This window comes from Danio aesculapii, chromosome 4 (assembly GCF_903798145.1).
Source record: "Danio aesculapii chromosome 4, fDanAes4.1, whole genome shotgun sequence".
Taxonomy (NCBI): Eukaryota; Metazoa; Chordata; class Actinopteri; order Cypriniformes; family Danionidae; genus Danio; species Danio aesculapii.
The window spans coordinates 34,910,811-34,932,696 of NC_079438.1; the positions used below are offsets into that span (position 1 = coordinate 34,910,811).

The following is a 21,886-nucleotide window of genomic DNA, read 5'->3' on the forward strand; positions in this document are numbered from 1 at the left end:
CATATATTTTGTGCTTATTAACATTAATACGCTGTGTATTAACAACTAACAATGAACAACTTTATTTTCATTAAATGTGGTAATAAATATATTGTTCATTGCTTGTTTGTGCTAGTAAATACATGAACTAAATCATTATTTTTAAAGTTTTTAAACAAGTTGATAGGGATTTCTGCGTCCAGGAATCTTGGAAAAAATTTTATGGTATGCAGTATTCATTTACATGTGCTATCAACAAAGTGGCAGTACAGAAATGATTGAAAATCAGTGGTCCCTTAAAGGGGTCATGAACTGAGAAATCAAATTTTCCAGGATCATTTGGCATCAAAGAGATCATTGTATTATGAAAACATCCTGTAAGCTTCAGAACTCAAAACTTTCTTGTCAGTCTAAAAAACTGCTTATATTGAAGTAAGTCTGCCAAAATGACAGGTTTTGAATGTGCCATTTTATTTGGTAACAGTGCTGCTAAAATCCACATTTGCAACAAAAGATCAGTGCTCACTTCTACATCATGTCCAGTTTAGCTCTAAACATTGATTCACACATGTAGGTAAATACACAGAGTGCCAAACACTGTGATTGGAACTCGGACATACTATATCCGCCATTTTGTCATGATCACGTGACCTACCCATGTCAGTTGCGTCACTTTGCTCCCATTCATTAATTTATTCGCATTGCATCATGGGATAGCATAGCGTACATCAGATGCGCACTCAGAATCTCGCCGGACGTATTAGGTCATCCGAGCACTTCTCGCATACTGTTATTCGAATTCTATTAATTTGAACATACTACTCGACTTGCGTACTATATAATATGAAAGTATGCCATTTCGGATGGCCTTCCTTGTTATCTCAGGAAAGGATGGATGGAATTTATTCCTAGTTCTAGTTCCTAGTTCTAAAGTGCATTAGTTAAAACTTGATCTTTTATCAATTAATTTAATTAGTTTACAAACATGAGACATTTCAACACTGGATTTTTAAATAGACTATGTTAGCATGACAAAGAATTAGCCAAAAAACTGAGCGATTTTTCCCTTGCATTTAACAATAAATTCATATCTACACAACCTTTTTTTTCAAACAATCAGCATTTACACATATTCGCGAAAATGCCAAAATGCTGAAGGTACCTGTTGGAAAGTAAAATTGCCATTAGTGGCACTGCGCTTGTGTCTATGTATAACTTGCTTTGTGTATTGCTTTTTATTAACTAATACAGCATTTCTTTTTTTTTTTTTACATTTTATAATCAACTTATTTAAGTAAAAACAATCTCATTTATAACTGAGTGAAGTTACATGAGATGTTGCCTTGATTTGCTCAATGTCTTCTGCATGGTCATCTATTCGTTGACAGTATTTACATTTTAAAAACATTTACAACATTTAATTGAAACATGTTTTTTGTAGCTCTCCAACAAAACAAACAAAAAAATAACGTCAAAAAAGAAATTACGATCTCCTTTAAAGGCATTTAATTCTTACTCTCTTATCAGGTGGGATGATGGGCCACATCAAAGGTTACACTGGACCAACTTTGGCCCGCGTGCCCTACATTGGGCATCTCTGGTTTAGATGAAAAATGATAATGGTGGCAATGTTGTTGTGTAAACAAATAGCCATAATGCATAAAGTTCGCATGAAGCTAAATACGTTGCATAAACTGTCCCTACAAGTGGCTGACTATATTGATTACATCGGTAATGTCACACCACACAACTATCACATATAGTTGTCTATATATAATACTGCTTTTAAAACCTAAATCACAGTAGTAACAAGGGCAGTTCATGACCCCCTTTATCAAACTACTTGGTTTGTCCAACTTGGTTGTTTCCCCGATCTTTCAATTCATCAGCATTTAATTAGCAAAAATAATAATAATTGTTTTAGTCTGTTTGGAGATGCATAGATATCCCATTTCTCACACTTTCAAATCGTTGGTCACACCCTATTTTGATGGTCCGTTTGTTGAATTTAAGTTACATTGCATCTACATGCCAACTAATTCTCATTAGATTGTAAGTTGACTGTTTGGTTGGAGTTAGGGTGAGTGTAAGTTGACATTTACTTGCAGAGTTTCTTATAGTCAGTTAAATGTCTGTTGAAGGAGCAGTATCAACAGATATTAAGCAGGCAGTCTACTAATACTCAAATCAGCCATCAAAATAAAGTGTTACCAAATCTTTTGATGTTGACAAATACAAAATAGGACAAAGATGCGTTTTCTCCAGAACAAAGTTGTATTAACAGCCATAGAGTCCAGGCTACTACTTGAAGGTGTTCAAACTGTGCTTCTTCATTTGTTATTCTCGTATGGATATATGGAGATATGAGCTGTCCTCTGGGGTGTTGGGCATCCTGGACAACAGCAGGCTTCCCGATGCTAGCCAGCACCAGGCTAACAGCACTAGCTCTGGCCCAAAAACAACATGAGCTGTCAGAAAGGGTTATCACAGCCCAGTGAATCAGACAGGAGGAGGGAGGGACAAGGGGAAGGAGGAGGGAGCCGGTGAGGGGTGGATGGGTGGGAGTGTTACTGCGAGAGAGAGACAGAGAGAGAGAGAGGATTCAGACGCTAGAGAAAGGGCCAGCGTACACCCACCACAACTGAAAGCACAAGGATTGTGTGCGTGTGTAGTGTGTGCTTGCGTTCGGAGTAACGGCGATGTTGGAGCACTCGTCTGAGCTGGGCTTTGTGCCGAGTGTGTGTGTGGACAGCATGCGATACCCATCCACCGCGAACAGCGCTGTCTCCATGAGGAGCACAGAGGAACTGCTGCTGAGGTAAAGCTGTCCCTGGACAGCACACAAAGACATGCATGCACACACACACACGCACACTAGCTCTGAAAGGTTTGTCGCTCATAGCTGCAGGCATGCGACGAGTCGTTACAGGAATGTTTGGTTGATGGAAGCCCTGCGGATTTGTTGGCGCGGTTCATTGACATGCTGTTTGTAGGCCGTTTGTGCTGTGTGTGTATGCAGTTGTGGTTTTGTCAAATTGTAGGACCCTGCCTGTGCCGTACCACCTGCACTTGTCTTGCCGACCATTAAAATGTGCAGCTTGCAATGTTTCCTTCTCTAGTTTCTCTTCCCCGCTGTTCAATTTTAGCCTCTCGGAAGGCTGAAGAGTTGATACTGCTATAGAGAAGTGTTTGAAGATGAGCGTGCATGCACACGATAATGCATGTGTGTGTGTGTGTGTGTGTGTGTGTGTGTGTGTGTGCGCACAAGGGAAAGAGATTCATTCTTGATAATAAAACTGTTCATGCAAATCGCTGGTCTTACTTATTGCAGTTGCCTTACAATCCATCATAATCTGTATTAATGTGTCCCATGAAGTGAGCGAGTAAATTTGCCTACATTTAAGTGTGTAAACACACTTGCGAAGATGTAAATTCGGAGTTTGTTTGGATGTAATAATCGCATTAAACAAAGAGAGGGACAAGCTGGAGGGGTTAAGCCCCGTCCCGCCGCTAGAAAGATGTCTGCTTTTGTTTGCACGCCTCTCTGACGTTTGGATTTGGAGGGGTGGAGGGGTCTGGAGAGGGATGGAGAGATGGAGGGAGGGTAGCGCTGAAAGCATTCTCAACAATGGGACCCCCCGACAATGAGGCTGCCACTCACTTTGTGGCTTGTTTTCTACCTCTCTCTTCTCTCTGTCTCTAGACATTTTTTTTAAAGTGGAGAAGGGTGCTAATCAGGCCGTGTCGGGTTGGTTTTTATCCCGGGGTTACAGGCGGTTAATAACGCAGGCATTTAATGTGCGGAGTGTAATGGGGTGTGAGGGCATTAGTTGGGCCAGAGAGGCGTCCATGTTGGTTTAAAGAGTAGATTTATGGCCTTTTACTCATTCATTGTGCTTGTGCTCAATGGCTTTTAAAATAGCCCCAGAGGAACATGAATCTCTCCAATGACCGCGGTCAGGTCTTCTGGTGTAACACACACATACACTTACACACACGCACACCTTGGCCGTAACTCAGCCTCCTCCAATAGAGAAATGTCAAATGGAAGTGTGCAGTACATGTGATGTCCAAGTGTGTGTATAGTCATGCTCATTAGAGGAATCTAACAATATGTTAGCAATCAAATCCCAACACAGATAGAGCTGAATCTATGGCCTTGATAACAGTTATCGTTATTGAACACGAAAATGATTTATGGGTGCTACAGGAAGAGCTACATACAAGGGAAAACAACACAAGCAACGACTGTAAATAAATCTATTGCATGTGCCCCTGGCAACTGATGCAATTCTTCATTTGTTGAGGAGCCCCATCGATTTATGCTTCAGTCTGTCTGGTGCTGAGTGTCCTTTAATGATATCTAGAAATGCAGTTACTTTATTTACAATTGATGGTAATATTATTGATAATGAAGATCTCTTAAATATCTTTTGTGGTGCTACTTACGTGGGCTGCCTACCGATCCATCAAATTGAACATTACTGTTTTAAACCTAGAGAACTGCCTACCTAGACATAATTTCTCAGAAAAAAACTGATAAACTTCTTGCCTAGACATCATTTTTGGACAAAAACCTGATGGGCTGCCTGCTTCGACAGCATTTTAGTCACCATAGGCATCTTCAAATGTTCATTTATAATAGGCAGAAATGTTGTGTAGGTAGGAAGCTAGATTATCAAGCGCAGCCTGTAGGAGTGTTCTTTTGATAGCTTTAGCTGACAGAGCTATTTAAATGCCTTTTTAAAGGCTGAATGCAGAAGTTGAAGGGTTAAGCAATCATGGATGACACCGGGTCAGTTTGCGCTTCACGGGGTATCATAAAAGCTTACACTTTCTTCCTAAAACCACTCATACAGCACTGCCGACTTTCTGCTACAAACATTGGAGTCTGCACTCTGCAATTAGTGGCTTGGAAAACCTTTCATTGCGGTAAAACAAGGCGATGGCGGTTGTGTCTGTGTGTGACTGTGGTGAAGAGCTTCTGTCAATGTGAATTCTGAGATATGTTTGCAAGTGTGTTGAAGAAATGGGTGATTTTTTTTTTTTTTTTGTGCTATGAGAGAATGACCTGTCCCTAGGTGCCCACCGTCGAGCTGTGGCTCAGTGGAGCTGCGCGAGTTTCAAATGAAAATAAATGAGAAGCAGTGACCAGCACTCTCAGGGTCCCGCTTTAATGAGGGGAAAGGGGGAGGGATGTTGAAACAAAGGAATGGGGGGGTGGGTTGAGAAAAAAAGAAAGGAGAAAAAGCCTCCTTAATGAATGTAGGACTTGGTGAGAAATGGCAAATTTATTTAAACTCCAATTTCGCTACCCAAGACCTGTTCAATTAAACCAGTAAGGTTCACTGCACTGGGCAGGAATCACTCTGAGACTGGCGTTCTGGGATAGCGAGAGGCAGAAATGGGACTTTAATATGAATGCTGGGTGATTTATGATTTAGGTCCCAGATTTTGTTGTAGATCAATATGACGGAACAGAAGCAGGGGGAGTGTAGGCTGCTGTGCAATGCAATATGCTGATATGATGTCCTGTGATGTCATAATAGCATTACAACTGGTTGGCATGGTGATAATATAAACAACAGGCGTCGAGTTAATGTAGTAGATTATACAGGCTAGTGATCCCAGATTACAGTGACCGGCTTAAACATATGCACTCTCTAGCAAACCACAATCCTCAAGGGGGTGATAGAGTTACCGTCAAAAGTGGCTTTAAACCACGTGTGTTATTATTCAGATAGATAGTTACAAACATGTTGACAGTTCAAATAGTTAGTGGACTCATGAAAGTCAACACTTGTACCAATGCACTCTTCTGATGACCTCAAAGTAGCCATATGGCATGCAGTCTAACTGCTAAAGTCCAAATATTTCAATGCACCAATTTTCAAAGCTCCAACCGGATCCAAAGATTTTACATATGCATATTCTCAGAGCTCCACACAGTTCTCATAGTGTTCTTCACTGAAAATGAATGAATTAAGGTTTATCTGAGATGACATTCATTAGATCATCAGTGCACACGTGTCTGTGTGTGCTTATCTGGGATCTCTAATATCCAACGGACCATAACTGAGAGAATGTGTATACTGTGTGTGCTCTCACCCAAATGAGCACACTCACTGCTTTACATAATCCATGAGTTAATCAAATATTCATGAGCCCAAACAGACTCCTCTGACAGACCGCTGACAGCCCGTCTGTCCGTCTGCATGCACACGGCTATATGTTAGGGCTGGCAACAGTGTGCAACAATCTAAATGCATCAGAAGGTAGAGATTTTGCTGTATTTTTTTGAATTTTTTGTCAGTTAGAAAGACTGTAATATATTATTTACATGTGGGAGCAACTTTAGTTGTTTACCGATATCAAGCACTACAAACGTGGCTGCATTATATCAACTGACATACACTCACCGGCCACTTTATTAGGTACACCTTACTAGTAACGGGTTGGACCCTCTTTTGCCTTCAGAACTGCCTTAATCCTTTGTGGCATAGATTCAACAAGGTACTGGAAATATTCCTCAGAGATTTTGCTCCATATTGACATGACAGTATTATGTAGTTGCTGCAGATTTGTTGGCTTCACATTCATGATACGAATCTCCTGTTCCACCACGTCCCAAAGGTGCTCTATTGGATTGAGCCCTGGTGACTGTGGAGGCCATTTGAGTACTGTGAACTCATTGTCATGTTCAAGAAACCAGTCTGAGATGATTCTCGCTTTATGACATGGGGCGTTATCTTGCTAGAAGTAGCCATCAGAAGATGGGTACACTGTGGTCATAAAGGGATGGAGATGGTCAGCAACAAAACCCAAGTAGGCTATGGCGTTGACATGATGCTCAATTGGTACTAATGTGTCCAAAGTGTGCCAAGTAAATATTCCCCTCACCCGGTGTGGTCTTCAGCTGCTGTAGCCCATCCACCTCAAGGCTGGATGTGTTGTGCGTTCAGAGTTACTCTTCTGCATACCTCGGTTGTAACAAGTGGTTATTTGAGATACTGTTGCCTTTCTACCAGCTGGAACCAGCCTGGCCATTCTCTTCTGACCTCTGGCATCAACAAGGCATTTGCACCCACAGAACAGCCGCTCACTAGATATTTCCTCTTTTTTGGACCATTCTCTGTAAACCCTAAAGATGGTTGTGCATAAAAATCCAAGTAGATCAGCAGTTTCTGAAATACTCAGACCAGCCTGTCTGGCACCAACAACCATGCCGCATTCAAAGTCACTTAAATAAACTTTCTTCCCCATTCTGATGCTCGGTTTAAACTGCAGCAAATCATCTTGACCATGTTTGCATGCCTAAATGTATTAAGTTGCTGCCATGTGATTGGCTGATTAGAAATTTGCATTTACAAGCAGCAACCAACCTACAGTTGAAGTCAGAATTATTAGCCCCCCTGAATTATTAGCCCCCTGTTTATTTTTTTCCCCAATTTCTGTTTAAAGGAGAGAAGATTTTTTTAACACATTTCTAAACATAATAGTTTTAATAACTCATCTCTAATAACTGATTTCTTTTATTTTTGCCATGATGACAGTAAATAATATTTTACTAGATATTTTTCAAGACACTTCTACACAGCTTAAAGTGACATTTAAATTCTTAACTAGGTTAATTAGGTTAACTAGACACGTTAGGGTAATTAGGCAAGTCATTGTATAGCTATGGTGTGTTCTGAAGACTATCGAAAAAAAAATTAGCTTAAATGGGGCTAATAATTTTGACCTTAAAATGTTTTTTAAAAAATTAAAAACTGCTTTTATTGTAGCCGAAATAAAACAAATAAGACTTTCTCCAGAAAAAAAAATTATCGGTATATTATCAGAATATAATCAAAAATATGTGCAAATTTCCTTGCTCTGTTAAACATCATTTAGGAAATATTTAAAAAAGAAAAAAAATCCAAAGGGCGGCTAATAATTCTGACTCAACTGTAAGCTTCCTGCATGCTTAGGGACACTATTAAATCATGAGGTGCTGAATTTCCATTTAGCTAAAAATGACTGAAGTTTATGAAAATTAATTTATGCAATTTTGTTGTTGCTCCACCCCAGCAAGCATTTTGTAGGTGTGTGTGTTTAGAAGAATGCTAATAGATGTCTAATATATACCTAAACATGGACCTCTTGACTAAATCAAGGCTAAATTTGGCCATTGAAAGTCTAATAGTATAAAATGATTGTCCAAAAATAGGCTACTAATCAAAAACATTGGAATAGAACAAATGTGAAGTATGTCTATTTGAAAACTAGTCTATTCTTGTACTATCGTTAGACGTATATCTTCACTGACAGCCCAAATCTAGCCTTGTTTTAGCCAAAAATGTCTGTTTAGCACAAAATTAAATAGCAATTAAATAGCAATTAAATGTCTGTTGAGTGACTTTAAAACGTTAATGGTTTTTCATATTTGAGAAAAATGCATCAGCTACTTTAAACAACTGAGAAACAAACATTCCCTAATCCAATTTATATTGCTTTTACAAGTCAATAATGACAATTTGCATGAAATGTATTAGGTGTTTTTAAAGTTTTGCCATCTTTATTGGAAAATGCATAGGATTTCATGTATAAGCACCTATAGATTAAGGCATATTTTGAATCTTTTGTGCTATAAGCGATGTCTGCAGTTTTGGAAGTTACGGCAGGCTTCCTTTCAAAATCTCCGCCCTACAAAGATACCATTGAGACCAGCAAAGGACAAGGACTACATTTGTCATTTGGAGTTTCCCAAGGGGGCTCGCCAACACCTCCCTTTGCAGCCACTACGCTTCCTCAATTTTTTATAAGACCACCCTTAATACGTGCCGTCTTTTTTCCCGCCCCATATCTGCCATCTTTAACGCATTCTCCGTCTTATCCTCACAAATCTACCTTCCCTGCCCCCATCGCTTTTTCTTTCTCTCTCTCTCTCTCTGAACTCTTGGTGTACTATTTTTGTCTCTGTGCATTGCAGCCTGCCGGGCCTTGCTTTCTCTCTCTCTCTCTCTCTCTCTCTCTTTCTCTTGTCTCCTTGCTCTCCTCCTACGTGGTCAATCAATATGTGTTATAGGCCAGCTGGGTCCAGACCCAAGGGGGAGAGGCGTACAGAGAGAGAGAAGGTGTGAGAAAGAGAGAGAGAGAGGAGGAGAACACAAAGAACAAGGACCCCAACAAAATGAGGCATAACTAGGATGCAAGAAGCTCAGCCCAGAGCCTTTATGCTAAAATAATAAACTATTTGCTGGAGGTTATCATGATATGAATCACTTTCAAACCTGCAGATATGTAATATGAAGGTATGGTGACTGATGATTCAAAATTGTCTGAGCGCTGTGTGTAGTTTGGTGAATAAAATGAAGGGTTTGTTGTGTGTGTATGTGTTTGCTTTGGCCTTTCTCTGTATATCTAAACACTGCTCTTTCTCGCTATATATCTATCTCTATATCTCTTCTTATTAATAAAGGGAAAGAGTAATGCATTCAGCAGGTCAGTGGCAAAAAAATCCAGTTAAATCTCTAAGGAGAAGGTGAAGGAAAGACAAAAAATGACAAGATAGGTACAGGAAGAGGTAAAAGGGTAACAATAACAACTGCAGGAGGAAGAACAAGGGAACCTTTGACCTAAGAGTGTTGAGAGAGAGATAGAGGAGATGAGAGATGAGGGGAACTCATATGAAAGACGTCTTGTGGCTAAATTCCATTATCTTCTGTGAGAGAGAATTATATCAGCCCTTAAGTGCTTTCATCAGACTTCTTAACCCCGAGAGAAGGACAGAGAAGAGGAAAGCAGAAAGATTGAAGGATGTTCAGGGGGCGACACGAAGGTCTGTGGCTTGAGTTCTTGTCCTGAACTGCTTGAGCGGCCGATTATACCGCACGCAAATTGTCCCTACTACCTCCCAGATATCAGTAAAACAGCTGTCTTGAGAAATCATTTCTATCCCTGTTGGCCCTTTAGAAATAAAGAGTGTCGGACTCAAATCAAGTTCTGGAATGAAAAAACAGTGCATTTCCTCATCAATGATGAGTTTTAGCTCTTTAAAACTTTTAAACAAAGTAAGTTTGGTTTACATTTAATGCTCAAGTCAGTTCAGGTTTACAAACTTTGAGTTGCTGGGCTTGAGTATATTTGAAAAGCAAAGCAAAGCACTTAAAAGTTTAGTTAAACCTTAACTGAAAATTATCTTAATAATTATTCACTCTCATGTCGCTACAACACCCTAAAACCTTTGTTCTTCTTCAGAACACAAATTTAGATATTTTACATGAAATCCAAGAGCTCTCATGCCCTCCATTAACAGCAATGGTCCTGAGACTAGAAGACTTGAAAAGGAACCAAAAACATTTCCAAAACATTCCATGTGACTTCAGTGGTCCAACTGTAATCATACAAAGATCCAAGAACACTTTTTATAGAGGGGAGACAACTGTAAATATGATTATGTTTGTATATTTTCTCCCATATCAAGTCAGGGTGCGCATTTATCAGTATGTTGAATTGTCAATAGAGTTAGCAGTGCAAATGCAAGAGTCATATTGCCCGTAGTAAATGCACATGCTGATCTGATGCGGAAGACATAATCGAACAAGTCGTTTTTACAGTTTTAAATTAGTTCTTGAAGTTTTGTATGATTACAGTTCAACTACCGAAGTCACATAGAATGTTTTAACAATATTTTTCATTCCTTTTCTTAACTTTGAATGTCTCATGGCTGTTGTTGTTTATGGACAAAGAGCTATTGGATGTCCAACGCAATCTCACGGCAATTTGTAACTTTTTGATTTAGTTGTTAATTCATATGAATTCGTACAATGCCATTCGTACAATTTAGTAAGATTTGCTCATCACCCAACGTCAGTTGAGTGTAGGGGCGGGTTGGGTGTCACGCCTCCTTTTTAAAATCGTACATTTTCGAACTGAATTAGCCACTGAACTGACAAAATGTAAAATACTTAAGAATTCTCGTGAGATCAGGCTGGGATGTCTTCTAAAACACCTCAGTTTGCCTCACAGGATTGAACATGAGGATGAGTAATTACTGTAATAACCACATTTTCTATTTTTGGGTGAACCAATCCTGTTAAAAAGCTTAAAAATGAAATGTTTTGTATAAAAAGATGTATGCAAATGTACTTTTAGAGCCCAAACTATTCTTTAGAAATGTCTATTTCACATCATACAGTATGCAAGCAAATAAGATTCTTGGTTAACATTGTGTTCGCAGTCTTCCCCGAGCGCTCACCCCTATTTCTTTCATCCAAGCCTGGCTCTCTTTGGGTTTACTGCTGAATTCTTTTTTTTTTCTCCAAATAGAAGCCCATTTGGTGAATTCATCATCTCCATAACATGCGTAACAGCAATGCCGAGCATTCGTAAATTGCTTCTTTATTGCACAATCCATTATGTAATGGTATATTTGCTCAAGGTAGTAGATATCGCTTTGTGCGAGAAAGGCGGGATGTTTTGTAAAGCTGTCCACAAGTCACAATGCATTTCCTTTTTTTCTTTTTGTCCTAAAAGTGATTTTCATCTCGAGCGTTTTCTTATATTTTAGGCTCGTGGGCAGTGTGTTTGTAAGTTCCGGCCTACATATATTGATTATATAATACGTCAGAATTGTTATATATTATCTACTGTATTTATTTGGTATCTTATGAGTCACCTCTGCTGAACTGTCCAAGCTGAAGGCGGTGTTTACAACTTTGTTTCTTCGAGGGAAAGTTAACCCCACCGGCTCAGTTTGCGCATTATAATAATTTGTGTAAAATCATTACAGAACTCTCGGTCTATATCTAAACCGTCTCTAAGGATCTGGCTCTGGGGTTAGTTTCGTCTTCTGTTTTTCTCATGAATGTTACAGTAGAAGGAAATATTGATTGTGCATCCTTGCATGCACAAACACCTCCCTTGAATGCATGCAAATCCAAGCACATTGCTGGCTACAGGTCATAACAGACCATAAAACGTGTTTTGTTTACCGCAGTTTCCTGAAACTCTTTTCTGCGGCTTTAATTTAGCTATTTGTTGCTGGTTATCGCACTTTAATTCCATGCAACTGCTTTTTAATGACAGCTCAAATCCTTCATTGCGCACAGTCTTTAAGGACAAGCATGGCCCATTATGGACTTTTTTTGTTTTGTTTAGAAGCTTTTGGCTGAATATGTTGTTGTCTAATTACCATGGACAATTTAAAAGCATAAACTGCAAGGATTTGCTTTTTTATGGTTCCTAATTCAAGCAGCATATCTCCAGATCTTTTTTCTTATTTACTGTATATTTTATAGAGTCAGGCTGCAGAATGTGAGGCACAACATCCTCTTCTTCCCCATCATTTGTGTGTGTATATAGGCATTAAGCATGAGTGTTTCCCATGACCTAGTTCCTGCACGTGCTCAGTAGAAGCGCAGCTCGAGACCCCCTTCCCCTGGGGGCACACGAGGGGAAAACAAAAAGAAAGCGCGCTCTTTCATACGCATGAACGGATGAGCACAGGAAAACTGGGATGCGCCTCATATCGCATTCGGCGTTCGATGCGGTAAATACACTGATGCAATAAATCTACAATACCTAAAGGTTGCTTTATCATCTCTCAACCTGATTTTGGTTCAGGCTGCAGCTCATTATAGCATATTTATCTCTGTAATAACCGATATTTTGAACAATGCAGGGCTGCTTTTTATACTGAAGACGTGATGGGGAAAATGCAGGGTTGTTCCTAGAAGCTAGAATGCTTTATTTTTCGTTCTTTCTTCCCTCTGTGGAACACAAAACAAAGACATTTTGCTCAGTTAGAGTTATTTTGTCCTGGCTACAATGAAAGTGAATGGGCCTAGAGATAATGTAGCTATTTTAGAGCTATTGTTAAGGGCAGTATTTTCAGGACATTCATATGGGCTGCTTCCAAAATCACTTACTTCCCGACTATATAATAGGCAAGAAAAGCACATATGGCAAAATTAGTATGTCTTTGTACTCACAAAAAAGTAGTGTATGCATAATTATTATGCAAGCCAATATTCTCATTATATATGTTTCCCTCAAGCACATTTGACCAAGTCTAAACTTCATTAATATTAATAAATATGAGTTTTATGTATGTAAACATTATTCAGTTATTACATTTTTTAAGTTCTGGAAATGAAAAATCCCTTATATTTACTGTAGATGTACATTATTATCGAGGAGTCACAAAAAATGTCAATTGAGAAGCATATAAAATTTAAATTAAGATGTGACAAGAAATGTGCATTATATATATATATATATATATATATATATATATATATATATATATATATATATATATATATATATATATATATATATATATACACACACACATTTCAGGGTGAGTTACATCAGAGTCACACATCTATATTATATAGAACAGAGATGCCCAAAGTAGGGCCCACGAACCAAAGTTGGACCATTGTAGCCTTTGATTTGGCCCACCATCCCATCTGAGAGGAAGGTGAGTTACATATGATGGAGAAGGTTGGGGGAAATGCCTTTAACACAAAGATTGTCATTTCTAAATTGACGTAAGCTTTTTATTTTGTCTTATTGCTGAGTTTGTTTTGTTTTTACTGTTTTTGGCCCTTCAAAAGAAAAGGTTTGGGCACCCCTGATATAGAAAATACTGTTTAGCAGTTGCAAAGTAATAAATTAAACAATAAATAGAAAAATAAATAAATAAACTATGATAATTTATTGTAAAGTATGGGGGGGGGGGGGGGGGGAAGCTTGCATCCATTTTTTTTAGCTGAATAAAGTGTCTAGTCATCTCAACTTGCACGAATCAATTAAATTTTTTATACATTTTTGTACATTTTGTAAAAATAACCTGATTAACTTGATTTATATCTTCAAATGAGTAACATATAAACATTACTTTTAGTCATATTGTTTTGTATTATATGTTAAATAATCGGTTGTGGTATTTCCAAAGTTGTTGTCATAACAACTATAGTAAACAAACAAACAAACAAACGTATCCAGTACTAAGTTTACAACAAATGCATTATACTACACTACACCTCAGTTCACTGTAGTAAAAACTAAAGGATGCAGTATTTATTAGTTTATCAGTTCACTAGTTAATACAAAAGTATGTGGTAGCATTTATTTATTCAACAAAATTGTTAATACTGTGATATATTAGACTTTACTATAGTATCGTTCAAAAACATTATAGTATGTGCTATAAATTACTGAACCACTTTTTGATCTTTTTAAAACTCCAGTTCTCATCCACTGCCATTGCAGGGATAAGTGCTGCATGAACATTCTTCAAAAGATCTATTTTTGTGTGCGTTTCCTGAAAGAAGAGAATGACTTACTGGCATTTCATTCATGCACAGTCGACCGGTTGATATGGCTCAGAGATGCATTGGTTAAAAACTCGCTGCAGCAGCGCGAGCAGCCACGCCTCTCCCTTCCCGGTGCTTGACGCTCCGGAGCCCTAGTTGTCTGAGAAGAAGGGCTTTTTCAAGGGATTGTTGAGGAAAATCACTCTAATGGGTGTGAGGAAAAGAATGTGACAAGCGCAGTGAGTGTGTGTATGTGTGTGTGTGCCCAGTCAGTGCACCTGTCCCTCTCCGTCTCGCGCGCCCAAACTCGGCAGGCAGGCTCGCTCGGAAGGCGGGCGTTTTTATCCAGTCAGCGGCGCACAACGCGGTCAGCCTGAACATGACTTCGTCTTACAATCTGGATTTTTTGCCCGAGATGATGGTGGAGGGACGATTGCTCAGCGCCGGGGAGAGGATGTAAGCGTTTAGCTGTTTATCTCTTTGCTTCCTCAGCTCTCTTCTGTCATCTTGTATGTTGACAAATAGGGCACGCGGTAACGTGTTTGCGCCGCGCGCTCTGTTATCAGCGATCAGATAACGGGACGGATGGTGCTAATGTGCTTTTGCTTTTTAAACTGAGCTCATTCCCAGACCCGTCGGGGAAGTAGACAACGTTGGATTGAGTGCCCTGTAATCGGACGGTCCGAATCATGGCTTTTCATGAGTTTTGTTACGCAGCGCATTGGGCGCAATTGTAGCGGAATATCCAATGTAACTCCATGCTGGTGTGATATCAGTGCATCATTAAGGCTAATTGTTTATTAGTGCATGCGATTTGAATAACTCTGGTTAGTTTGATAGCCAGGTAAAGTGAACATGTGTGGCTTTGACACAACACAATGTCAGTTGTTTGTCTGAGACTCATTCATATTTTATTAGAAACAACGTTATAAAACGCGTCTGTTGCACGTGCATGAACATTCACACTAGTCTTCATATTCACAATAGCTTCACCAATGTATAAAATATGAAGTATAAAATATAAATAGTAGGTTATATCAGCATAGCTATTAACCTCCTTATGCATGGTGACATATATATATATATATATATATATATATATATATATATATATATATATATATATATATATATATATATATATATATGGAATTATCTTGTGGTATTTCCTTTCAGATACAGTATGATCAGAAATGAAAATGTGTGAGTTTCCTGATGTATTCAAAGTGCATTAGCAGCCTATAGTTTTAAACCTCTCCATAATTTATGAGTTCATGCTTCAGAGCGTTAAACAGCAGAAGCAGTGCTTTATATTAAATGCATATGATCCCGCAGCGCAGTGTCAGCTCGTGCATGAGTAACAGACATGTGACTGAAATGGCTGGAGCTCAGCGTTGAAAACATGCGCCGCTCCGTCTCTGCTTTTAAACCATCGGAATGCGCAATGACTGACTCCCCTCCTCTTTCCCCCCTCTCACTCTCTATCTGGGTTGTTTCAAATTTGATTTGTTACGTGGCATGTGTTGCCGAAATGAGATTAGAGCACGCGCAGGACACGTAATTCACTTAAAGTGCAGTGTTGCGGGGCGCGAGGGATAGTTTGATGCGGCAGCGCGGGCTCTTCTGCTCTGTCCCACTTACGTCCGCTCGCCTTTAACTGCTAACGCTTGATGAGCGCTTGTGTTGTGGTGAGATTTTCGCCCCCTTCTCTGTCTTTCTCTGCCTTTTGCTACACATGTTCCTCATTATTCTCGTCTGCAGGGTGTTTACCGTTGATATAGTATCTAGCAGCGTGTCATTTGTTTATATGTAACCATACTTTTGAGGGGAAATGAGACGCCCTAAAATGCCCGCGAAATTACAACTAGTCCGTGAGGAGACTAAATAATGATTTAATTCTATTCGAAAGATGCCAAAATATGGGCTTTGGAGTTTGGTGTGGAATTGAAGACAGACAAAACACTTAATAAGCGTTTAGAGTCATTTTGTAAGTGGTTTTTGTAGACAAAATATGATAACTGATGCATTGAAAAGACCAATAGCCTAGTTCTCAACCAAGTAAAACCTGTATAAATAATTAAATGAACAGAATCTTACTGAATACGCTTTAAACACACAAAAAAAGAGTAGAAAAAACACTTGAAACTTTAAAATATTTCTGGATTCACAATATAGTTACGTGTTTGAGAAAAATGTAATTTTTTGTTTTATTCTGTAATAACCGAAGACATTTCTTACCATTTTAAAATAATTTATTAATTTATTGATTTGTTTTCATAAAAAAAAACTTTAAAAGTCCAATATTTTCATAAGTTTATATAATTTTTAAACAACGCAATATCAGTGGCAAATGAATACCAATGGAATCTGTGCCCGCTGATGTCCGCAGATTTGTTAGCATATTACTAGTCTATTATTTACTCAATATTTATATATACAGTAGGTAACATTTGAAGTGGATCAAAACCTTTCATCAAAGTTGTCCAGAAACCAATGAACAACATCACCCATTCTTGTCTAAGCACAATTTAAAAAAAAAATATGTTTTTATATTAATTTTAGGAAAAGTATTGACTAACTACTTAAGTATACTTCGTTTACGAGTCAAAAATTTTGAGAACTGCTAATTTAGAAATCATAGACTTCGTGCAACTGGGTAGATGTTTGTTTTTGTCAGAAATTTTTGGTCAACATCTTGCACCATGTCTTCTCTGTTTATTTCATTTGAGTTCAATTTTTCCAGTTACACCATGTGATTGCTGTCAGAAGTTTGTGTGTTTTTTTTTTTTTTTTTTGTGCCCTCATGAATGTTTCTCTTTGTGTACGGGCCTTTCTGTTGCCTTCAGCTCTCAGGTTTATTTCTTTGTATTATTGCTGCCCCCATATGCCTCTTTTCTCGCATCAAGACATGTAGGTGAATTCGCTGACGGTTCACCATAAGCATAGACTAGCACTTCTGTGACAAGGTGTTGCTATCAGTCTCCTATTACACACATACACACACATACACGTAAGAAGGTGGACAGGCAGCATCCAGCTGGCCCGTGTTCCAGCGAGTGAATACTTGCTAATCTCTCTCTTCACTACGTGATAAGCCGCTCACCTCTCTGCCAGAGAAACATTACACACACACAAACACACTCACGCACTCGAGTAAGAATATAAAACACCTGTCCTTTAAATCCCCAACTGCGTAGTCTACATTTCTGCCTGTCGTAAGCCACTTCAACTGAGAAACTTTGTTGTTGATTCTGGATTCTAGCTTCTTTTTTTTTCGCAGTAAAGTGAAGTCATTTGACAGGCTAACTTAATTTTAGATCTGAAAAACAGTCCCGCAGTCCTCCAGGACACAAAGAAGCTTTTATTGGATGTGTGGGATGATAGAGAGAGACTGATCAGAGATCCGGCGTGGGGTTCACTGAACTTGTTTTCCAGCCCACTGGAGGCTGTGTTGGAGGAAGTGTTGGTGATGGGGGCGATTTTGCAGATATGATGCAAATATTTTAAAATAATTGGGTTTTACTTCTTCTTTTTTGTATATCATGCTCATAAACACTCATCGCTAACTTTATTTTTCACAGTTGACTACTTGTGATTATAGTATTCATCTTAGAATGACTTTTTCTAGCAATAAATTACACAAATAAGCACAACAGAAGACATTTGTGTCGAGTTAATGCAAGTTATAATTTAGTTGGGTTTTTTGTCCTCTGTAGTTTCTAAGACTCTTACATTGTTTGGCGAGATTGAGTTTGTATTTTATTTTAGAGTTTCTCTCTAATATACATACTTTCAAGCCACTTTTTGAGCTGTTCAAGGAATTGTATGTAACGGTGGATCATACTTTTAGCCAAGAAGGGTTTATTTATGCTCTGAAGTGTCAGTATAAAACAATGGAGGTTTATGTTTGTTTGTTTTTTTAGTAAAATTGACAAGTGAAATTGTTGGCAAAAAATGTACAATTTTGAGAAATGTTTCAACCAACTTTGTTTTAACTTACAAAGGTTTGATTACAGCTCAATTAGTTTTTGAGTTTGCTTACACTGTAAAAAATTCTAAGATCAATTTGTCCTGACAGCATGTTTTAGGTCATTGTAACTTACTAAACTAAGTTAATCATGTTCTAACTTAATTTTATAAGTTAGGCAAGCTGTTTTAACAGGGTATCTGTGGAGTCTTAAAAGTCTTAAAATGTCTTCAATTTCAAAAACCAAACTTTAGGCCTTAAAAAGTAAGTCTTAAATCTACTGAAATATTGTGTTGTAGGTCTTAAATCATTTTAAACTGGTCTTAATTTTTCTATGTCCTTGTAAAGCTATCCAATCAGACCAACACCCATCTAATCACTAACTATATATTTCAATAAAAGTTTAAAGAAATGTTTATTTATTAACTTGATTGACTTATTAATATGGTTTAATTATCTTCCTCGCAATAACATTTGATTTTAATGGTTTTTTAAAGTTTTAACTTGGCCATTAAAAAAATCTTTAGTGTTTAGCTTGGTGTAAGATCATTATGGTCTCAAAATGGTCTTTAAAATGTCTCAGAAAGATTTGACTTGAGGAAACCTGTAGAAACCATGTTTAAGTCAGTTTACCATAATATAAGTTCAATGGACTCATAAGTTTAATCTGATTCAGCTTAAAATTTTAAGGCAAACAGGATTTTTTACAGTGTAGCTGCCTTATTTTTTTAGTTGAAACAAATCTACTCATCTTAACTTATATCAATCCAACTGACCTAAACATATTAAGTTAAACAGTGCATAACTTTATAAAAGGCAGTTGAAGCATCATTATTAAAATAAGAAACAAATATTGAACACAATACAATTTTCTTTTCTTGTTACTTCATAATGTATAACTTTTTATTTTTATTTTTGAGCATGACACTTTCCAGATGGACCACGGTGATGCTCAAAGTATCTTTCCAAATTATACCTAATTTGTGTTTGTAGCTGACTGGGGTCAAGAACTGTTACTATATAAATTTAGGTAGGTGTAAATTCCCATAAATGAGTGCTGGCTAACAAGTTAAATTAACATGAAAGCATTTGTAGTCGTGACGTTTAGTCATATCATGCTTTTACAGGAAAATTGGAAACATTTGAATAAGTTCTTAGTATAAATGTAATTATTTACAAAAGAAGTGATGGTTGTTTAGAATTGTAAGTTAGTTTTTTTAAGTTTATGTGAAAAATATATGGAATTAATGTGCTAATTTGTTTAAAACATTGTGCTGAAAACTCTAATTAAAGGTCTCTATCTCTTGCTATCTCTTTCACTTTGGAATACTCAGAATGGCTGTTGATAGGAAAATATATAGAGTTTTTGAAATTATATATTGCCTTGGTTAAATCCAGGATCAAAATGGAATCTAAATTTGTTCATCTCACAGGGAATTAACTTGAATTAACATTTGAATTGCGTGTGAATGAAGTGCGTTGTGTGAAGCAGACAAGGTATTATTTAATATTTAATTGGCTCTGTTTGGTGATAGTGTTTTGCTGTTTTTTGTGATAGTTGCACACTTTGCTCTCTGAGGTTTTAATGTTAATTTAAAAAGTTTTAAAAGCTCTCTCTATCTGTCTCTCTCTCTATAGACGAGTCATTTTCCCCCCTTTAATTATGTTCACAAACTCTGGGAAATCTCTAACCTTTGAACCATGACCCGTTAGAGTGGTTCCTCACATGTTCTGGTAACCTAGAGCATGAGACACAAAACACACGGGAAGGAAGACAGGAAAGACAGAGGGAGGATAGAGATGCCTCCAGCTCTTACAGGGAGCAGTTTCATTCCAGAAATCGCTGGAAGATAAAGGGATGATTAACGAGTGTTAGGAGCTGTGGCACACACTCACAAAAACACACACACACACAATCGACCAACCTTGCATCCTGCAATCAAGATTGACCCTATTTACTTTTCCTAATGCAGGTTCTTGGTCTTGTTGTGCACGATTCATCGGTGCATGTTGTTAATATGTTTGTCTAGGTAATATTTAATCAAAATGCAATAACTTGTTTCTTAAATGGCTGACATCCCAGTTAAAAAGTCTTCTTAAAAGGTTTACCAGGTGTGCTTCGCTATGATACTAACTGTTTTTTTTTTTTTGTTTGTTTTTTTTTTGTTCCTGTGTGGATTTTTTTTATCATTTGTTTCATGTAAAGGCGTGTTTTAAGTAATCCTCATCAACACAGATCCACTAAAAATGATTTAAAAATGCTATATTATGCATGGCATGGTGGCTCAGTGTTAGCACTGTGGCTTCATAGCTAGAAGGTCGCTGGTTTGAGTCCCGGTTAGGCCAGTTGGCATTTCTGTGTGGAGTTTGCATGTTTTCACCGTGTTGACATGGGTTTCCTCCGGGGGCTTCGGTTTCCCCCACAGTCCAAAGACATGCGCTGTAGGTGAACTGAATAAACAAAATTGGCCGTAGTGTTTGAGTATGTGTGTGTGTGTGTGTGTGTGTGTATATGCAAGAATGTATGGGTGTTTTCCAATACTCGGTTATGGCTGGAAGGGCATCCGCTGTGTAAAACATATGCCAGAATAGTTGGTGGTTCATTCCGCTGTGGCAACCTCTGTTAAATCAGAGACTAAGCCGAAGGAAAATGAATGAATGCATGTGAATCAGTAGTAATGCATTTGCTAATGTCTCTCAGTATATTGAACAACAAAAACTCATTGGGTTGTAATTGGAACACTCATTTTGTTTTTGGTTGTGCACATCCTTTAAACCACACAACATCACTGTTTTCACAAAAATCATGTTTTTGTAGTTCACACTAGTGATGAGAGAAAAAGCACTTGTAAAACTTAAAACAAACCAATCAATTGAACCATTTACTTTGCAAAATGATTCACTGTTTCAAAGCAATTCCTCATGCTGAGGATCAGTATTGTGTAAATGCAACACACATGCAGGCGACACATCAAAAACAGCTTTCTTTAGAGTTTTTTTGGAAATATAATCGATTAGATATAATTAGATGATCATCATTCATTCATTCATTTATTCATTTTCTTTTTGGCTTAGTCCCTTTATTAATCTGGGGTCGCCACAGTTGAATGAACTGCCAACTTATCCAGCATATGTTTTATGCAGTGGATGCCCTTCCAGCTGCAGCCCGTCACTGGCAAACACTCATACACTCCCATTCACACACATGCACTACGGACAATTTAGCTTGGCCAATTCACCTATAGCACATGTCTTTGAACTGTGGGGGAAACCGCATAAAAAATGCTTAATTTCACACAATTCATTCATGCTGTTCCAACACAAATCAATTAAGTTACCTTAATTGTTTTTACGAATTTAGGTGGATTGAACTTAAAGCAATTAAGTTGTCCCAAGAATTGGGACTCAAGAATTGTGTTGATTTAGCTTATATTAAATAAGTAGTTTGAACAAGCTGCACATTTTCTTTCATTTTGAGTGTCCATTTTCAGGGCTTATTTTGTTTGTTCTATGAAATGCTGTGCAGGACAGTCCAGTAAGACGTTGTTAACTACTTTTATTCATTTTATTTATAAATTACAATGTTTACAGTTTCATCTTGTTAAATCGTAACGAATGAAATACTGTTTTCAGG

The 21,886-nt window shown here is 37.8% G+C and overlaps 1 protein-coding gene across 13 annotated transcripts in view; it reads left to right on the top strand.

The window, feature by feature from the left end:
* celf2 (cugbp, Elav-like family member 2) overlaps nucleotides 1-21,886 on the top strand; it is a 247,607-nt gene that overhangs the window by 93,627 nt on the left and 132,094 nt on the right. For 9 of the 13 annotated variants that reach the window (XM_056455524.1, XM_056455525.1, XM_056455530.1 and 6 more), the window contains exon 1: nucleotides 2,571-2,797. The exons of 1 other annotated variant lie outside the window; for it this stretch is intronic. In XM_056455524.1, coding sequence (XP_056311499.1) covers nucleotides 2,679-2,797 — 119 coding nt within the window. In that variant the 5' untranslated portion in view covers nucleotides 2,571-2,678. Of the gene's footprint in view, nucleotides 1-2,570; nucleotides 2,798-14,409; nucleotides 14,742-21,886 lie in introns of those variants that run through there. 3 more of the 13 variants (XM_056455527.1, XM_056455532.1, XM_056455537.1) reach the window with 3 other exon arrangements.